Genomic DNA, 18,198 nt, shown 5'->3' on the forward strand with positions numbered 1-18,198 from the left:
AAAGTTGAACAAGGACGAATATACAAGGGAATGCCATATTCTTTAAAAACAGTCGCAATACAACGTAAACCACAATAGCGCAGACGCTCATGTACCAAAGATAAACACACAACCACGATCAACTGAAATAACATAAAAAAAACGAACAAGCAATACATAAGAAAACAGTACGGCACCGTTATAGACTCACAAGCATACAAACGCACCCACACAAGTAGGAAAAAACAATCAAGTACCGTCTTCGGATTCGGCTGCCAAAACAAAGGGGAACCACGAAAACTTACTAAAAGTAAAGGGGGAGGGGATGCAAAAATAGCGTTAATGCAAGGGAAAGGAGATGGCAAAGGGGGAGTGGGGAGGAAGAAAAACGCTTACAACAAACAAGAAAACATACGCAACACACAATACAAGACAGACAAAACAACCTGTTGAAAATAGGGGCACCGCCTTGGAACGGTCAGTAACCTAAATAAAGGAAACTGGGGCTTTAAACGCGTTTAGGGCATGCCAACCTCGCACTTACCCTATTTTCAACAAGTTAAACAACACAATGTAAATAAAATCCCCGCTGAGAAAGGCTCTAACATTAGTGCAAAGGTAACAGATAAATAAAGCAAAACATAAAATTAAAATATTTAATGTTCAATTACACCAATGTACTCAACAACTTGTCTGAAGTCAGAGCAACAAGAGCCTAACTTTTAAGGGCACGACTAAGAAAACTGTAAGACAAAAATCAACTGTAGGATTTAGGAGAAAAGCATCATGGAGTCCTACACTTTATTAGTCATCGCACCATCAACATTAATGTCGTGCTGAACGATCTGAAGAGATCGAAATATAACAGCTCTGATGGAATAACTTAACTTACTTTGTACAAGGTGTCTTCATTTAATTTGACATATGCGTTGACTTTGTTTTTTTATAATCAAAGTGGCGTGACAATAATTAGACTTATTATTGCAGCACTTAGCATTATGATAACTTTGAAATAACCCAGAAAGTGGTTCTGTATGGAATCCTGACTTTTCCTTGAAATAAATATGCCAGTGTTGTCGGTAATCCTGAACATTTAACCCGTGTACTCGAGTGAATAAGACACTTGTGAGGAACTATAATAAAGGTCCTCGTTGAAACATTTTCTTGTATAATTATCGCGTTTGTTGGTAGCAAACGCATTACGAATCTATAGTGAAAGTGTAAGCGGTAGTGTTGTATACTAAGAAAAAGTAAAAATGGGTCATAACTACGCTAAAAATGCCTTATTTTTCCGTTCATCTTCATAATGATGGTTGATCACATGCCTCCGTCTGTGTAGTGTCCGACATATAAATTTTCCTATTGTAAATGCAGGGACATAACTCTGTTAAAAATGACCATATATTTCAGTTTTTATGGTTGAGAATTTAAGAAAGTATGAAAGAATATCTGATAAGAGTGAAAGAGGAATCCACATGGAATATTCATGTACGGATGCCCTATGTATGTATTGTGTAACACAAACTTCAAAGGGCCATAACTCCGTTAGAATATCCATGTCAATGTTTTCTTTCCTTATCTGCATCTTCATAACGTTGGTTGATCAAAGCAATTTGAAATAAATGCTTTAAAGGTGGTTAATCAGATTTTGGTCAACTAATGGATTTGTTCAAAGCTGATTTTATTATTTACACTTATTTGTGTTCACCGAATTCTAATACACGTCAGATTTTCACTGGAAATATTTTCAAAATTTGATTTTCCTGTCATGGTTGCCCAATCAAGATAGCGTTATTTTAGCATAAGTATAAATGAAATAAACATATTTTGCCTATGGAATAATATGAATGACAGCACTGTTATATCAACGTTGTCAAAGATTTGCTTTGAAAAGTGTATATTTTGCCAAAATTCATTAGAAATGCAAATTTATAAGATTATTATTTACTAACTCCATTTGTCTATCTTGGTTGCGCTACCAAGATAAATTGAAAATAGATGAATTTCAAAGCTACACGCTGTTTTAAAACTTGCATTTTGTTTCAGGTAGTTGAAATATCTCACTATTTATCAAATGCAAGCATAAAACTATAAATTATATTGAAATCAAGAGAAATACACACTGTTTTTAAATACTTTTATATGAAAGGGAGGTAATTACAAAATTTTATACAAAATAATAAAATATACATTTCCGATAGGGATCTAATTCTATGTAAAATGGGTCCTTTTCTCCTTAAATAAATCTCTTACAGAATATATGAAACCTGAAAAATGTCATAAAAATGTTACTCACCTTTAAATAGCAAATAAGAAGTTCGGCATGAGATTTCATGCTGTTTGCACCATTTAAAAACAGCAAAGGCTGGAATTATATGAATCAGAAAATCACAGTGTGATAAGCATTAGATTCACACAACTTTTGCCAGCTTGAAAAAAAAATATCTACCGAAAATTGAAAAAAAGTGAATACAAAATGATGTGAAGGGCGAACGGACAGATGGACAAACTGACGGACGTACCTAATCCTTCGAGAAAAATAATAATATGAAATAAGGCAATGCCTCAATCGGGAATCGTTACAATCCATCAGCTTGCCCAGAAATACGGGTTTGTATCAATTTAAAGGTAGATTTTGGAATAAAAACAATACTGCCCATATTTATACTGATGTGGAAGACGTTGCGGTTTGGACAAGTTATGTGGACGCTTATTACACACAAGGAAAAAGCGTATTCTTCCAAAAAATCCGAAGTCAGACAAGGTTAAAAGAGTAAAGACTACAATCCTATGGTTAAAAACAAAATAAATACATTAAATATAAGGTACAGATGCCAGCCACTCAGGCTGGAATTGTATATTGCTAGGGTGGGTATTCCACATGCGTATTGTTCTTGGAGAGAAAGGAGGCGGCTGTAAAATGTCTCCCCGTACTTGGACTCTGTGTTGTTATATTTTCTGGTCCTTTGGGATCATGAAGTCCATTCGACATGTGTGAAATAGAGTTCCGCTTAAGCCGGTTCTAGGAGGCGTGAGAGGTGTTGCACATGTCATTATCTCTCATGAACAGACTCAATAAAACCGAGTCTGCTATTATTATTCTTGGTTGCATTCTTTGCTTCCATAGGATCTATTTACAGACTTTATTGAATAGTATTGTGTGCGTGAATATGGAATTAGATAGTTTAGGTTCCTAGTAGGGGTGGGGTTGATGGTGACCTTCATGGGCTATGTTATAATTGATTTTGTAAAATACAGTCAGAAGAGGTAGGCCAAGTTGCGCGTTTTTCTAGGGTTTGTTAGTTTAGAGTATTTATCATTTTGGAAATCTCTTCTCGTATGTAGTCATAGTTGTTACAGACAAGGCTTGCTATATATTTACTGCCCTGTTAATCATTTCAACTTTGTTAGTTCGGGTGCCAAACAGTTGAACAATATTCTGATTGGACATAGGTGTTATAAACCCTTATTTTAATTTACTTATTATTTTGTCTTGGCATTTCTCCTGATGAAACGGAGAAGAGGTTTTGCTTTGGATGTAATATTGTTGATATGGGCTGACCTGTTAAAATATTAAAAAATTGTCAGTCTAATGAATAAGCCGCATCAGTGATTTTTTTAGTTCAGTGTCATGTAGAACGTGGGTGGGTGGTGGAGGGGGGGGGGGGGGTATTTTAGTGGTTCTTTTTCCTAGTTATCTTGCAAAACATCACACATATCAGGATTAAATTCCATGGACCAGTCCAAGAGCATGTAGATTATTTTGTAAGGTTTGAAAAGTCTGATGAAGATTTGATTATCTGATATACTATAGCATAGCAAACAGTTTGGTTTCGCTTTTTATGGCGTCAGGAATGTCATTTATTTGGGAAAGAAAGAGACAATGGCCAAGAACGAAACTTTGTGGATCCCCAGATTGGACAGGTAGAGTATCTGAATATCTTTTTACGAAAGTTGTACAGTTCAAGGATATTTGTGAATGTAAAATTTCATTCTAAATTAATATTCTGGCCCAAGTTTCTATTTAACTCCCATCGTTAATTCTAAATAAATAAATAAATAAATACCTTACTTTAAGCCAATACCGGATTGTTGGTTTTTATCACAACCCAAAATAAGCGTCTGGTAACAGAGAATACACGCCGCCATTGTTGTTGATTTTTTTTCCATTAAAAATAGTTTTTACACCGAATTACTGTTTTAAAATTGCCATAAACTTACAAAATGTTCCCAGGATGGCAACCTATGCAACAAGCTTTCATTCAGCCGCAATATCAAATGATACCCATGCAGCCGCAGCAAGGATGGATGCCCCCCGGAATGCCCATGCAACCTATGATGGGTGGGGTACCTCCAGGTCAGATGCCTGCACAGTTGCCACCGCCACCGGGAGAAGAAAATCCACCATTACCACCAGAGCCTCCACCTGATGATGGATCTGAAGATGTAATGTTTCATTTGTATTGACTATAATATGGATTACATACATTTTTCATTTGGAAGTGTCTAGGGGTTTTCTAGAGGTACGGACCTCCTTTTTCTAGAGATTTAGGGTTTTTGTATCTCTTAAATTTTGTAGAAAATGAAATAACACATAAAACTTAACCAGTCTTCACTTAAAACTTTGATCTCATTGGTTTACAGATACCAGCGTTCACTCGATTGTTTAACTTCTCTTTCAAAACCTAAATTTATAACCGAGGAGCTCCAAAATTTTATTTATGAATACACTGTTCTGTGCAGATTAGTTTGTTGTCAAATAAACTGTTGATAACAGCTAGATTAATGAATGAATCTATCCCATAAATGAATTCTATTCGACATTCAGCAAAAATACAGAGCTCCAGATAAGATGCGTATTTGCGTAAATACGTTTTGAAATTTACAAAAAACGCATTTAAAATCAAACCTACGCGTACTGATACGCATTGAAAAAACGGGATACGTATTTTACTCGATTTAAGTGCGTAATCCAATTTTATCATAAATCAAGCACATCCTTTTTGTAATCGAGTACAACAAACAAAATGGTGTCTCATAAAAAAGCAAACGCAAACGATATCGTAAAATAATGCCATTTTCTTCTTCAAGTATATTAGTGTGTGACAGGAGATGACTCGGACAATGCCTATCGCTAAGCATGTGATCTATGATATATAATGGGTAACTGTTGAAAAAGCCGAAGCACATACATGCTGGTGTTTCTGAAAAAAACATTGACAGTCAAAGTATCACTGGCTGTTGATATATCGCAGTGGTCAGTAACTGAAATTAAGATGTAATGTATGCAGTAAACTAAATCTTAAAACTATTGAATGAAGGCTCAAAAATATTCAGGAAAACAGCATTGGTCAACAAAGGCACTTCAGCGGAGCACATGAATATCAGAAAATTATAAATACAAACAGTTATTATTATTACCCTTTTAAATGATTTCGAATTCTGAAAAACCATTTAGAATTCTAAAATACCCTTTTGAAAAAACATCTAGGAGTAAAATACCATTTGAAAAAAAAACTAGGGGGTAAAATACCCTTTAACCTAAAATCTTATCTGGAGCTCTGAAAATAAATAAATAAATTAGGCATTTAATATGCACCTATTTATTTTATTTAACAAGGTGTAATGATAATCCACACGGAAATGATTGTTTAATAATCAATTAAGCGACATTAAGTAAAACGTCCCATCGTAACTGCTACCAATTGTGTGAAAAACATAAATAGGCTAAGGGTTAATTATCAATTAAATGTAGTTTTTTCTCAACATATTTAACATTATTTTGTTTACTCTTTATATTTTTTTTCTGCCAGTTTGAATCCTCGTGATTTATTTGGTGTTCCTCAGTTACTTACGTTCCGAAAGAAAATGTAATAAATCGGGTGAACATTGTTATCTGTAAACCATTTAAATCCAAGTTTAAGGTGAATGCTGATGAAGTGTTATATCATTTTCAACAAAATTTGAACTGTAAATAACCCTTACTTCTGTAGAAACGGAGGTCCGTACCCCTAGAAAACCCCTATCAGGCTTGTCTAAAGGTACGATTCCGTACCTCTAGAATCAGATTCTAGAGGTACGGATCCGTACCCCTAGACACTTCGGAAGTGTCTTTCGGCACGGCGGTGCCTGTTACTTTACTTATTCGCATGACGGTCATGCTGATTAGTATTATTATTAATTGAATAATTCATCAATTGCAAATAAATCAAAAGAATGCACAGAAAACATGTTCTTGTATACGGGTCAGGGTTATTTTACATAGAAAGTTTTGAATTTAACTTTTTTGTTGCATGTTTTCCATGTTTAGTAGTGTTTCCTGCAGGCCTTTTTAACATGGCGCAGCACCATGCCCCGTTTGAAGTGCCGCCAAGCTGCCCTTCAAACCACCCGTTTGCGCCACGTGCCCTTTTATTCTATGAAGCTTGTATACTTAACTTGACAAGTGCCTTTTCAAAACCAGTCTGGAAAGCCAATGTCCGCGGGCCATGTTCCGTGTATTGTACCGTCAATTAGCTGCTGTGATCAACAGGTCGATACGTGGGTGCATCAACCGTGAATGACCCTGATTAAGAACTGACAGGATTATGCAATCAATTACTGTTTTATGATAGTTTAATTGGGAACAATAGATGAAAATTTGTTTGTTTTTAGCACGTCGACATAGAACCAACATGTAGCCTTTTTACAGAAGATATGATTGAAACGGTCAATTAAACGATAATTATTATGTCTCCCCCAGGAGACATATTGTTTTTGCCCTGTACGTCCGTCCGTCCGTATGTCACACTTCATTTCCGAGCAATAACTTGAGAACCATTTGACCTAGAACCTTCAAACTTCATAGGGTTGTAGGGCTGCTGGAGTAGACGACCCCTATTGTTTTTTGGGTCACTCCGTCAAAGGTCAAAGTCACAGGGGCCTGAACATTGAAAACCATTTCCGATCAATAACTAGAGAACCACTTGACCCAGAATGTTGAAACTTCATAGGATGATTGGTCATGAAGAGTAGATGACCCCTATTGATTTTGGGGTCACTCCATCAAAGGTCAAAGTAACAGGGGCCTGAATATTGAAAACCATTTCCGATCAATAACTAGAGAACCACTTTACCCAGAATGTTGAAACTTCATAGGATGATTGATCATGAAGAGTAGATGACCCCTATTGATTTTGGGGTCATTCCATCAAAGGTCAAGGTCACAGGAGCCTGAACATGGAAAACAATTTCCGATCAATAACTTGAGAACCCCTTGACCCAGAATGTTGAAACTTCATAGGATGATTGTACATTCAAAGTAGATGACCCCTTTCGATTTTGGGGTCACTCCATTAAAGGTCAAGGTCACAGGGGCCTGAACATTGAAAACCATTTCCGGTCAGTAACTTGAGAACCCTTGACCCAGAATGTTGAAACTTATAGGATGATTGTCATGCAAGTAGATGACCCCTAACGATTTTGGGGTCACCCCTTAAAGGTCAAGGTCACAGGGGCCTGAACATTGAAAACCATTTCCGGTCAGTAACTTAGAACCACTTGACCAGAATGTTGAAACTTCATAGGATGATTGGTCATGCAGAGTAGATGACCCCTAACGATTTTAGGGTCACTCTGTTAAAGGTCAAGGACACAGGGGCCTGAACATGGAAAACCATTTCCAATCAATAACTTGAGAACCTCTCGACCCAGAATGTTGAAACTTCATAGGATGATTGTTCATGCAGAGTAAATGACCCCTATTGTTTTTGGGGTCACTCCGTTAAAGGTCAAGGTCACAGAGGCCTGAACATTGATAACCAGTTCTGATCAATAACTTGAGAACCACTTGACCCAGAATGTTGAAACTTCATAGGATGATTGAACATGCAGAGTAGATGACCCCTATTGATTTTGGGGTCAGTCTATTAAAGGTCAAGGTCACAGTGGCCTGTTCATGTAAAATCATTTTTTGGAAATAACTTGAGAACCACTTGACCTACAATGTTGAAACTTAATAGGATGATTGGACATGCAGAATAGATGACCCCTATATATTTTGAGGTCACTTGATCAAAGGTCAAGGTCACAGGAGCCTGAACAGTGACTTGAGAACCACTAGGCCAAGAGTGTTGAAATTTAGCGGGATGACTGGACTCACTTTCGCTCCTGACCCCTATTGACTTCTTGCCTATAGGACTTTGCATTGGGGGGGACATGCGCTTTTTTACAAAAGTATTCTGGTTTTAAAAGGTTGTAATCATTTAAAATGTAGATTGATTATCGCACATTTTCGATGCGCTAATTAGGCTTTTAAAAATAAAATATTGAAGGTTTGCCGATTGCCGACTAACCCATGAAAATTGACCAGACTCAAAATATTTTATATCGATTTTATCTACAAGATTTATTTTATTCCTTTACGGATATCATTTATAAAAATAATAAGATAAACGTTTAAGCTTTAGAATGATACCAAATTCATTAAAATCGACCAATGTCTTGATTTGTAATATTACGAAGCACATTCATGACGCGCCGATGCAGAAGTCGTGACCATCTTGAAAATTTGAAAACGTACATAGGTATGAAAATAACCGATAACTTAGTGATTAAGTTATAAAAACTGATCGAGATTTAAATGAATAAAATGCAAAGCCCTAGTTTTGTTTTCGTAAATAATTTGTCAAAATGATTTTATAAGGCCGAAATTTAAAATGAAAGTGCACAGCCTCATGCGTCAATCAAGCCGAAATTTTGAGTTATTACTCGCAATGAACCATTGGTAGTCACATTTATGTTTATATTACTGAATAATGTGTAATTAGACGGAAAAAAAACAGATTCATAGTCAGTCACTGTATGTATCGCAAAAACATCCGAGCAACGGGGGAGTGATAAAAATAGTGGCAGACGATCTAATCTAGCAAATTTCACAGCATATACTTTTTACGTCGCATTCTACTTTCATTTTCGCATGCCCAAAACACTAGCAAAATATAACTTTCCGACTCGACCTGTCGTCTAAATCTTACTGGCAAGGAAAAACAATGGGTTTAATCAGCAATATAGGTACAAAGTCATTGATTACATGTAGATTTGACGAACTGCCTATTCTCTTAACGTAAATCAGTGGTGAAATGATATGATTGACAAAATAAAGTTGCACACTGATAGTTGTTTAACAAAACTTGTTGCTTATTAATTATCACCTGAAATCTGTCTCTGAAAATGCAAGCTAACACTTCATGAGCGTAACAGAATAAGAATGTTTGAAAGTATGAATCATCAGTGTCATCTTTAAACAAAAGAAAGGAAAGCACTTTCACATGCCATGGTAGGCATTATAAAGAATACTACAAAATATCTATCCCATATCTGAGATATGAAAGATTCTCAAATTCAATGAGAAAATAGTATGTAAAATGACGCCGACAAGCGTTCTTGGACGAATGCCCTTTCAATGCCAAACCACGCGTTAAAAGTGCCCCTTTTCAAGGGAAGCACCATGCCCCTTTAAGAGTCTGCAGGAAACACTAGTTTAGCGATAATTTGAGCATTTATATAAGTGTATCCTAAGTAGCAGACTCATAACACGAATACTGGGCGCCTGATTCATCTGAGAATCACATACTGCATAACAGTGACGAGACAGGCATCCCGTGGTATGCATTATGAGCACTGTATAGCCTACTTAGAGTATTCTTAAATTTATGCTTTATTTATTTAGGAAATAAGTACATCTTCATAAGAAAATAAGTATTTGCAAGCTTTCTTAAGGTGTCCCAGTGTATGCAGTTTATCACTGTAATCGCAAAGAAAAATCGGGCATCCCGGGGTTCGTGTTATGAGTTTTCTACTTTTGAATATGATACAGCTATATACATACTCAGTCTATGATATGATAAAGCTGCAATAAAATCAATTAAGTTCAACGCTTTCTATAAGATAAATTTTCATCATAAAGGTGTCCCGGGGTGTTTACACCGACCGTTGTATACTATACATTAATAACATTTATAGTTAGTTATCATACCTTGATGCTGTGATTTCACTTTTCATATTTTGTTTTTAATTCAATAAATTATACATAAGTGATTTAACATAATGTGGGTAGATGCATGCTCAGATAATCTGTACTTTATCGAGATCTGATAAGCAGGGAAAACTTAGAAAACATTAACTAAATTTTACATATGTTACTATTATGTATACAGTATTTTAGTTGTATCAGTAACAAAAGTAATCAACATGACTTTCCAGACATGATTGTCATGCGAATAATGAAAATAATCAGCATGACGGTCATGCGGATAAGGAAAATTAGCGGCACAACCGATAGCCTCGACCTTCAGTTTCTAGCCTTTATTGACCTTTAAAATCTAGAAGTAAAATGATAAAAAGATTATGCAGAACATTGTTAGAATTAATTAATTAATTTAACTTGTAATATAAATGGTATGAAACATTGTCATTTGTTGCAGTTTTAATATCTAATTAATGTCTATTGATTTAATATCTTAAACAATAAACATTTAATATGATACATGTATAACAGTCTTTTAACTACGATGTACCTTACGCCAAAAATAGAAACGCTACCCATTGTGCTGATAAGGATACGTATCGGCACAACCGTCATGCTAATAAGAAAAATAATCAGCACGACCTGCTTGTGGAAATGGATTGGAACTCAGTGTTTTTCCCCCACTATTTTGGGAATGTGCCAGTGCCTTTACAATTAGGAAAATGCATTGTAAAACATCCAGATTGGGATTTTTTCAGGATTAATGGACTAACAATACTTTTTAAGTAAGTTTTATGGTAAAAGATGATAAAATTATCAATATTTATTCGTTGAAAAAAAAAATTCTAAAGCAAACATATATGTCTGATTGAACTTGCAATACAACAGACATGACTGTTTGTGTGATTCATTATCACTTAGATCATTGTCTGATTCTGTCATGCAGAGATCAGCCACTGATGCCATTTCTGTTAGTTTAAAAATATTTTTACTTTCGGTTTCACTTTGACAAGACGTAGCTGTTGTTGGTGTGGTAATTTGAGCGGTAGACTAATCTATAGTTTAGAGGTCTGTCTGACGAACAGAACATGGATTTTTGTTTCTTAGTATAATTTTTAGTATAATACTTCCTGTTGTAGACGGCGTGTTTACAATCAATAAACGCTTTCATGCCTTTCATTGGCGCAGTTTAAGAGGAAGTAATTACAATTTACTGTAATACCGTGATGTCAACATCGACATAATTAATGTATTTCAGTCCCCAATTTTTAGCTCACCTGTCACAAAGTGACAAGGTGAGCTTTTGTGATCGCGCAGCGTCCGTCCGTCCGTGCGTAAACTTTTGCTTGTGACCACTCTAGAGGTCACATTTTTCATGGGGTCTTTATGAAAATTGGTCAGAATGTTCACCTTGATGATATCTAGGTCAAGTTCGAAACTGGGTCACGTGCAGTCAAAAACTAGGTCAGTAGGTCTAAAAATAGAAAAACCTTGTGACCTCCCTAGAGGCCATATATTTCACAAGATCTTCATGAAAATTGGTCAGAATGTTCACCTTGATGATATCTAGGTCAGGTTCGAAACTGGGTCACGTGCGGTCAAAAACTAGGTCAGTAGGTCAAATAATAGAAAAACCTTGTGACCTCTGTAGAGGCCATATTTTTCATGGGATCTGCATGAAAATTGGTCAGAATGTTCATCTTGATAATATCTAGGTCAGGTTTGAAACTAGGTCACGTGCAGTCAAAAACTAGGTCAGTAGGTCAAATAATAGAAAAACCTTGTGACCACTCTAGAGGCCATATTTTTCATGGGATCTGGATGAAAATTGGTCTGAATGTTCATCTTGATGATATCTAGGTCAAATTCGAAACTGGGTCACGTGCGATCAAAAACTAGGCCAGTAGGTCAAATAATAGAAAAACCTTGTGACCTCCCTAGAGGCCATATTTTTCACAAGATCTTCATGAAATTGGTCAGAATGTTCACCTTGATTATATCTAGGTCAAGTTTGAAACTGGGTTACGTGCCATCAAAAACTAGGTCAGTAGGTCAAATAATAGAAAAACCTTGTGACCTCTCTAAAGGCCATATTTTTCATGGGATCTGTATGAAAATTGGTCTGAATGTTCATCTTGATGATATCTAGGTCAAGTTCGAAACTGGGTCACATGCGATCAAAAACTAGGTCAGTAGGTCAAATAATAGAAAAACCTTGTGACCTCTGTAAAGGCCATATTTTTCATGGGATCTGCATGAAATTGGTCAGAATGTTCATCTTGATGATATCTAGTTCAAATTTGAAACTGGGTCACGTCCGGTCCAAAACTAGGTCAGTAGGTCAAATAATAGAAAAACCTTGTGACCTCTCTAGAGGCCATATTTTTCATGGGATCTGCATGAAAACTGATCAGAATGTTCATCTTGATGATATCTAGGTCAAGTTCAAAACTGGGTCAACTGCGGTCAAAAACTAGGTCAGTAGGTCTAAAAATAGAAAATCCTTGTGACCTCCCTAGAGTCCAATTTTTCAATGGATCTTCATGAAAATTGGTCAGAATGTTCAACTTGATGATATCTAAGTCAGGTTTGAAACTGGGTCACGTGCAGTCTAAAACTAGGTCATTAGGTCAAATAATAGAAAAACCTTGTGACCTCTCTAGAGGTCATATTTTTCATGGGATCTGCATGAAAATTGGTCAGAATGTTCATCTTGATAATATCTAGGTCAAGTTCGAAACTGGGTCACGCGCGTTCAAAAACTAGGTCAGTAGGTCAAATAATAGAAAAACCTTGTGACCTCTCTAGAGGTCATATTTTTCATGGGATCTGCATGAAAATTGGTCAGAATGTTCATCTTGATAATATCTAGGTCAGATTTGAAACTGGATCACGTGCTTCAAAAACTAGGTCAGAAGGTCAAATAATAGAAAAACCTTGTGACCACTCTAGAGGCAATATTTTTCATGGGATCTGTATGAAAGTTTGTCTGAATGTTCATCTTGATGATATCTAGTTCAAGTTTGAAACCGGGTCAACTGCGATCAAAAACTAGGTCACTAGGTCTAAACATAGAAAAACCTTTTGACCTCTCTACAGGCCATATTTTTCAATGGATCTTCATAAAAATTGGTGAGAATGTTCACTTTGATAATATCTAGGTCAGGTTCAAAACTGGGTCATATGCGGTCAAGAATTAGGTCAGTAGGTCTAAAAATAGAAAAACCTTGTGACCTCTCTGAAGGCCATATTTTTCATGAGATCTTCATGAAAATTGGTGAGAATGTTCATCTTGATGATATCTAGGTCAAGTACAAAACTGGGTCATTATGTCAAATAATAGAAATACCTTGTGACCTCTCTAGAGGCCATATTTTTCAATGGATCTTCATGAAAATTGGTCAGAATAAACGACGTCATACTCAGTTCATGTGGGGACAGGTGAGCGATTCAGGACCATCATGGTCCTCTTGTTGTGTCATGTTGTGAAAATTTTCAGGCATTTTTTCTAACTTTCAGTTGGGAATTTTTAGAGGTAAAATTGAAAAAAACATACTATTTTCATTGGGATTGGGGCCGAACTTCAGCCCAAAGCAACCAGAAAAAACCCACTTCACGCTCTTATTCACTGGGATGAACTGAAATGCATTGCATAGTTTCCAAAATCTATTTTGCTTATTTCCCCCAAAAATTATGCTTCTTTTTTGACTTAGCAATTTTCATGCATCTAGAATTTTCATGCATCCAGTGCAGGTTTTTTCCGTACTAAGTTGGAAAGCTGATTTGGTAAAGAAAATAGTTCAGTAATTGTTGAAATGGGGATGTAAAAATGTAAAGTTAACTTAGGTGAAAAATTACATGATAATAAATAAATATATATTATTTAAAATATTCATTACTCACTCGAACTTTTGTTGTTTTTAGACTGAATTGAAGCCCAAAGATCCACTAGAAGAGAGAAAGTTACAGAACTTGAAGAATCAAGCTGCTCAATGGCAACAGAATTTACAGATGCAACAACAGTGGGGACCACCTGGTGCTCCAAGTATGATATATTTCATTAAAGTTGTGTGTATGACTGTCTCTATCCATGTAAAGCTGTCTTCACCAGCAGAACTTTTTGTTTCAAGTGTTGTAATGGTTGGGAAAATTCTGCCTTGTTTTGTAGCTTTTGAATGAACTCTGTAATAAATCCCATATCAAATTCATTGTTATAATATTCTGCGTGGGAATGTCTGCGTTTGTTTTTCATGTTGACGCAATATCTTTTTAGCTCACCTGTCACAAAGTGACAAGGTGAGCTTTTGTGATCGCGCGGTGTCCGTCGTCCGTCCGTCCGTCCGTGCGTCCGTCCGTAAACTTTTGCTTGTGACCACTCTAGAGGTCACATTTTTCATGGGATCTTTATGAAAGTTGGTCAGAATGTTCATCTTGATGATATCTAGGTCAAGTTCGAAACTAGGTCACGTGCCGTCAAAAACTAGGTCAGTAGGTCTAAAAATAGAAAAACCTTGTGACCTCTCTAGAGGCCATAATTTTCAATGGATCTTCATGAAAATTGGTCAGAATGTTCATCTTGATGATATCTAGGTCAGGTTCGAAACTGGGTCACGTTCGGTCAAAAACTAGGTCAGTAGGTCTAAAAATAGAAAAACCTTGTGACCTCTCTAGAGGCCATATATTTCACAAGATCTTCATGAAAGTTGGTCAGAACTTTCACCTTGATGATATCTAGGTCAAGTTCGAAACTGGGTCACTTGCCTTCAAAAACTAGGTCAGTAGGTCAAATAATAGAAAAACCTTGTGACCTCTCTAAAGGCCATATTTTTCATGGGATCTGTATGAAAGTTGGTCTGAATGTTCATCTTGATGATTTCTAGGTCAAGTTCGAAACTGGGTCACGTGCCATCAAAAACTAGGTCAGTAGGTCTAAAACTAGAAAAACCTTGTGACCTTTCTAGAGGCCATATATTTCACAAGATCTTCATGAAAATTGGTCAGAACGTTCACCTTGATGATATCTAGGTCAAGTTCGAAACTGGGTCACGTGCCATCAAAAACTAGGTCAGTAGGTCTAAAAATAGAAAAACCTTGTGACCTTTCTAGAGGCCATATATTTCACAAGATCTTCATGAAAATTGGTCAGAACGTTCACCTTGATGATATCTAGGTCAAGTTCGAAACTGGGTCACGTGCCATCAAAAACTAGGTCAGTAGGTCAAATAATAGAAAAACCTTGTGACCTCTCTAAAGGCCATAATTTTCATGGGATCTGTGTGAAAGTTGGTCTGAATGGTCATCCTGATGATATCTAGGTCAAGTTCGAAGCTGGGTCACGTGCGGTCAAAAACTAGGTCAGTAGGTCTAAAAATAGAAAAACCTTGTGACCTCTCTAGAGGCCATATATTTCATGAAATCTTCATGAAAATTTGTCATTATGTTCACCTTGATGATATCTAAGTCAAATTCGAAAGTGGGTCACGTGCCATCAAAAACTAGGTCAGCAGGTCAAATAATAGAGAAACCTTGTGACCTAACTAGAGGCCATATTTTCCATGGGATCTGTATGAAAGTTGGTCTGAATGTTCATCTTGATGATATCTAGGTCAAATTTGAAAGTGGGTCACGTGCCGTCAAAAACTAGGTCAGTAGGTCTAAAAATAGAAAAACCTTGTGACCTCTCTAAAGGCCATATTTTTCAATGGATCTTCATGAAAGTTGGTCTGAATGTTCATCTTGATGATATCTAGGTCAAATTCGAAACAGGGTCATGTGCGGTCAAAAACTAGGTCAGTAGGTCTAAAAATAGAAAAACCTTGTGACCTCTCTAGAGGCCATACTTGTGAATGGATATTCATAAAAATTGGTGAGAATGTTCACCTTGATGATATCTAAATCAAGTTCGAAAGTGGGTCACGTGCCTTCAAAAAGTAGGTCAGTAGGTCAAATAATGAAAAAACGTTGTGACCTCTCTAAAGGCTATATTTTTCATGGGATCTGTATGAAAGTTGGTCTGAATGTTTATCTTGATGATATCTAGGTCAAGTTTGAAACTGGGTCAACTGCGATCAAAAACTAGGTCAGTAGGTCTTGAAATAGAAAAACCTTGTGACCTCTCTAGAGGCCATACCCTTGAATGGATCTTCATGAAAATTGGTCAGAATGTTCACCTTGATGATATCTAGGTCATGTTTGAAACTGGGTCACGTGCCTTAAAAAACTAGGTCAGTAGGTCAAATAATAGAAAAACCTTGTGACCTCTCTAGAGACCATATTTTTCAATGGATCTTCATGAAAATTGGTCAGAATTTTTATCTTTATAATATCTAGGTCAAGTTCAAAACTGGGTCACATGAGCTCAAAAACTAGGTCACTATGTCAAATAATAGAAAAAACGACGTCATACTCAAAACTGGATCATGTGGGAAGAGGTGAGCGATTCAGGACCATCATGGTCCTCTTGTTGAAATATCGGATTTGGGGCCTTAATAAGCTTACGTCTTGTCACGGAACACATATATATAAAAAGGTGTTTTAACAGCATGTGAGTGCCAGATTTTCTGTTAATACATGCTTGCTCTCCTGTTAAAACACCCCAGAAATGTGACAAGAGCAGCAGTTTTATGCTAGAATTATCTTTAAAATCATAGTCGGTTTGAAACTTTGAAAATTAATCATTATTATGGTATAAACGTATAATGGCATTTTATTTATTAATTAACCAAAATGTGTTCAGTATTTTAGTTGTAAATATGTTCATAATTGTTCAGACCAGTGTTTCCAGATTTTAATTAATAGAGGCTTGCATTTTTGGAGGTGAGTGGAAGCCTTCAAGGGATGTGCTTCTGGATATTCATGCCAATTTTTTTCATACATTAAATTTGAAATAAAAAAGTAAACCATATTAACTCATTTAATAGACCACAGGCCTTTAATGTTTTACTGTATGTAAATTAGGCAGACAAGCTGTGTAATATGTTATTCACGCTGTAAATAATTTGTAAAATTGATACTTTAACTTTTACAATGCTAATAAAATATCGCTCATAATTGGAAGAATTCAGTCTTATTTTAACGATACTCATAAAATATCAGTCATACGTGTGAAATATGAACCTATATACAGGCATTGCTATTGGGATGCTAAAATTAAGTTAAGTTTTAATGTGCAGTATCTGGAGTCATCCCCATTTTAAGTATTCATGTTTGATTTACAACAGGTGTGGATATACTCCTACACATACGTTTCTTTTCTTTTAGTGATGGGATTTCAGACTCCATTAGATTTAATCAAGAAAGAGGAAGAAGACTTCAATGCACAGTATGAGCAGTGGAGAAAACAGTACGACGACTGGAGGGAACAAAATAAGTGTATGCTTCATTACATTAATTAGCAACCATAGACTGATTTTAATCTGTTTCTAGCTCACCTGTCACGAAGTGACAAGGTGAGCTTTTGTGATCGCGCAGCGTCCATCGTCCGTCCGTGCGTGCGTAAACTTTTCCTTGTGACATCTCTAGAGGTCACAGTTTTCATGGGATCTTTATGAAATTGGGTCAGAATGTTCATCTTGGTAAATTCTAGGTCAAGTTTGAAACTGGGTCACATGCCATCGAAAACTAGGTCAGTAGGTCTAAAAATAGAAAAACCTTGTGACCTCTCTAGAGGCCATAATCAATGGATCTTCATGAAAATTGGTCAGAATGTTCACCTTCATGATATCTAGGTCAAGTTCGAAACTGGGTCACATGCCTTCAAAAACTAGGTCAGTAGGTCTAAAAATAGAAAAACCTTGTGACCTCTCTAGAGGCCATATATTTCACAAGATCTTCATGAAAGTTGGTCAGAACGTTCACCTTGATGATATCTAGATCAAGTTTGAAACTGGGTCACGTGCCTTCAAAAACTAGGTCACTAGGTCAAATAATAGAAAAACCTTGTGACCTCTCTAAAGGCCATATTTTTCATGGGATCTGTATGAAAATTGGTCTGAATGTTCATCTTGATGATATCTAGGTCAAGTTCGAAACTGGGTCACGTGTGGTCAAAAACTAGGTCAGTAGGTCTAAAAATAGAAAAACCTTGTGACCTCTCTAGAGGCCATATATTTCATGAGATCTTCATGAAAATTGGTCAGAATGTTCATCTTGATGATATCTAGGTCAAGTTCGAAAGTGGGTCATGTGCCTTCAAAAACTAGGTCAGTAGGTCA

General features: G+C 36.3%; 1 protein-coding gene across 2 annotated transcripts in view; it reads left to right on the forward strand.

The window, feature by feature from the left end:
• Positions 1 to 4,094: 4,094 nt before the first annotated feature.
• Positions 4,095 to 18,198, forward strand: part of LOC123535672 (uncharacterized) — a 68,178-nt gene continuing 54,074 nt past the window's right edge. For both annotated transcript variants that reach the window (XM_045318421.2, XM_053549612.1), the window contains exons 1-3: positions 4,095 to 4,425; positions 13,910 to 14,030; positions 17,246 to 17,356. In XM_045318421.2, the coding sequence (XP_045174356.2) occupies positions 4,204 to 4,425; positions 13,910 to 14,030; positions 17,246 to 17,356 (454 nt within the window). In that variant the 5' untranslated portion in view covers positions 4,095 to 4,203. The remainder of the gene's footprint in view (positions 4,426 to 13,909; positions 14,031 to 17,245; positions 17,357 to 18,198) is intronic.

Source organism: Mercenaria mercenaria, chromosome 1 (genome assembly GCF_021730395.1).
Source record: "Mercenaria mercenaria strain notata chromosome 1, MADL_Memer_1, whole genome shotgun sequence".
Lineage (NCBI taxonomy): Eukaryota > Metazoa > Mollusca > Bivalvia > Venerida > Veneridae > Mercenaria > Mercenaria mercenaria.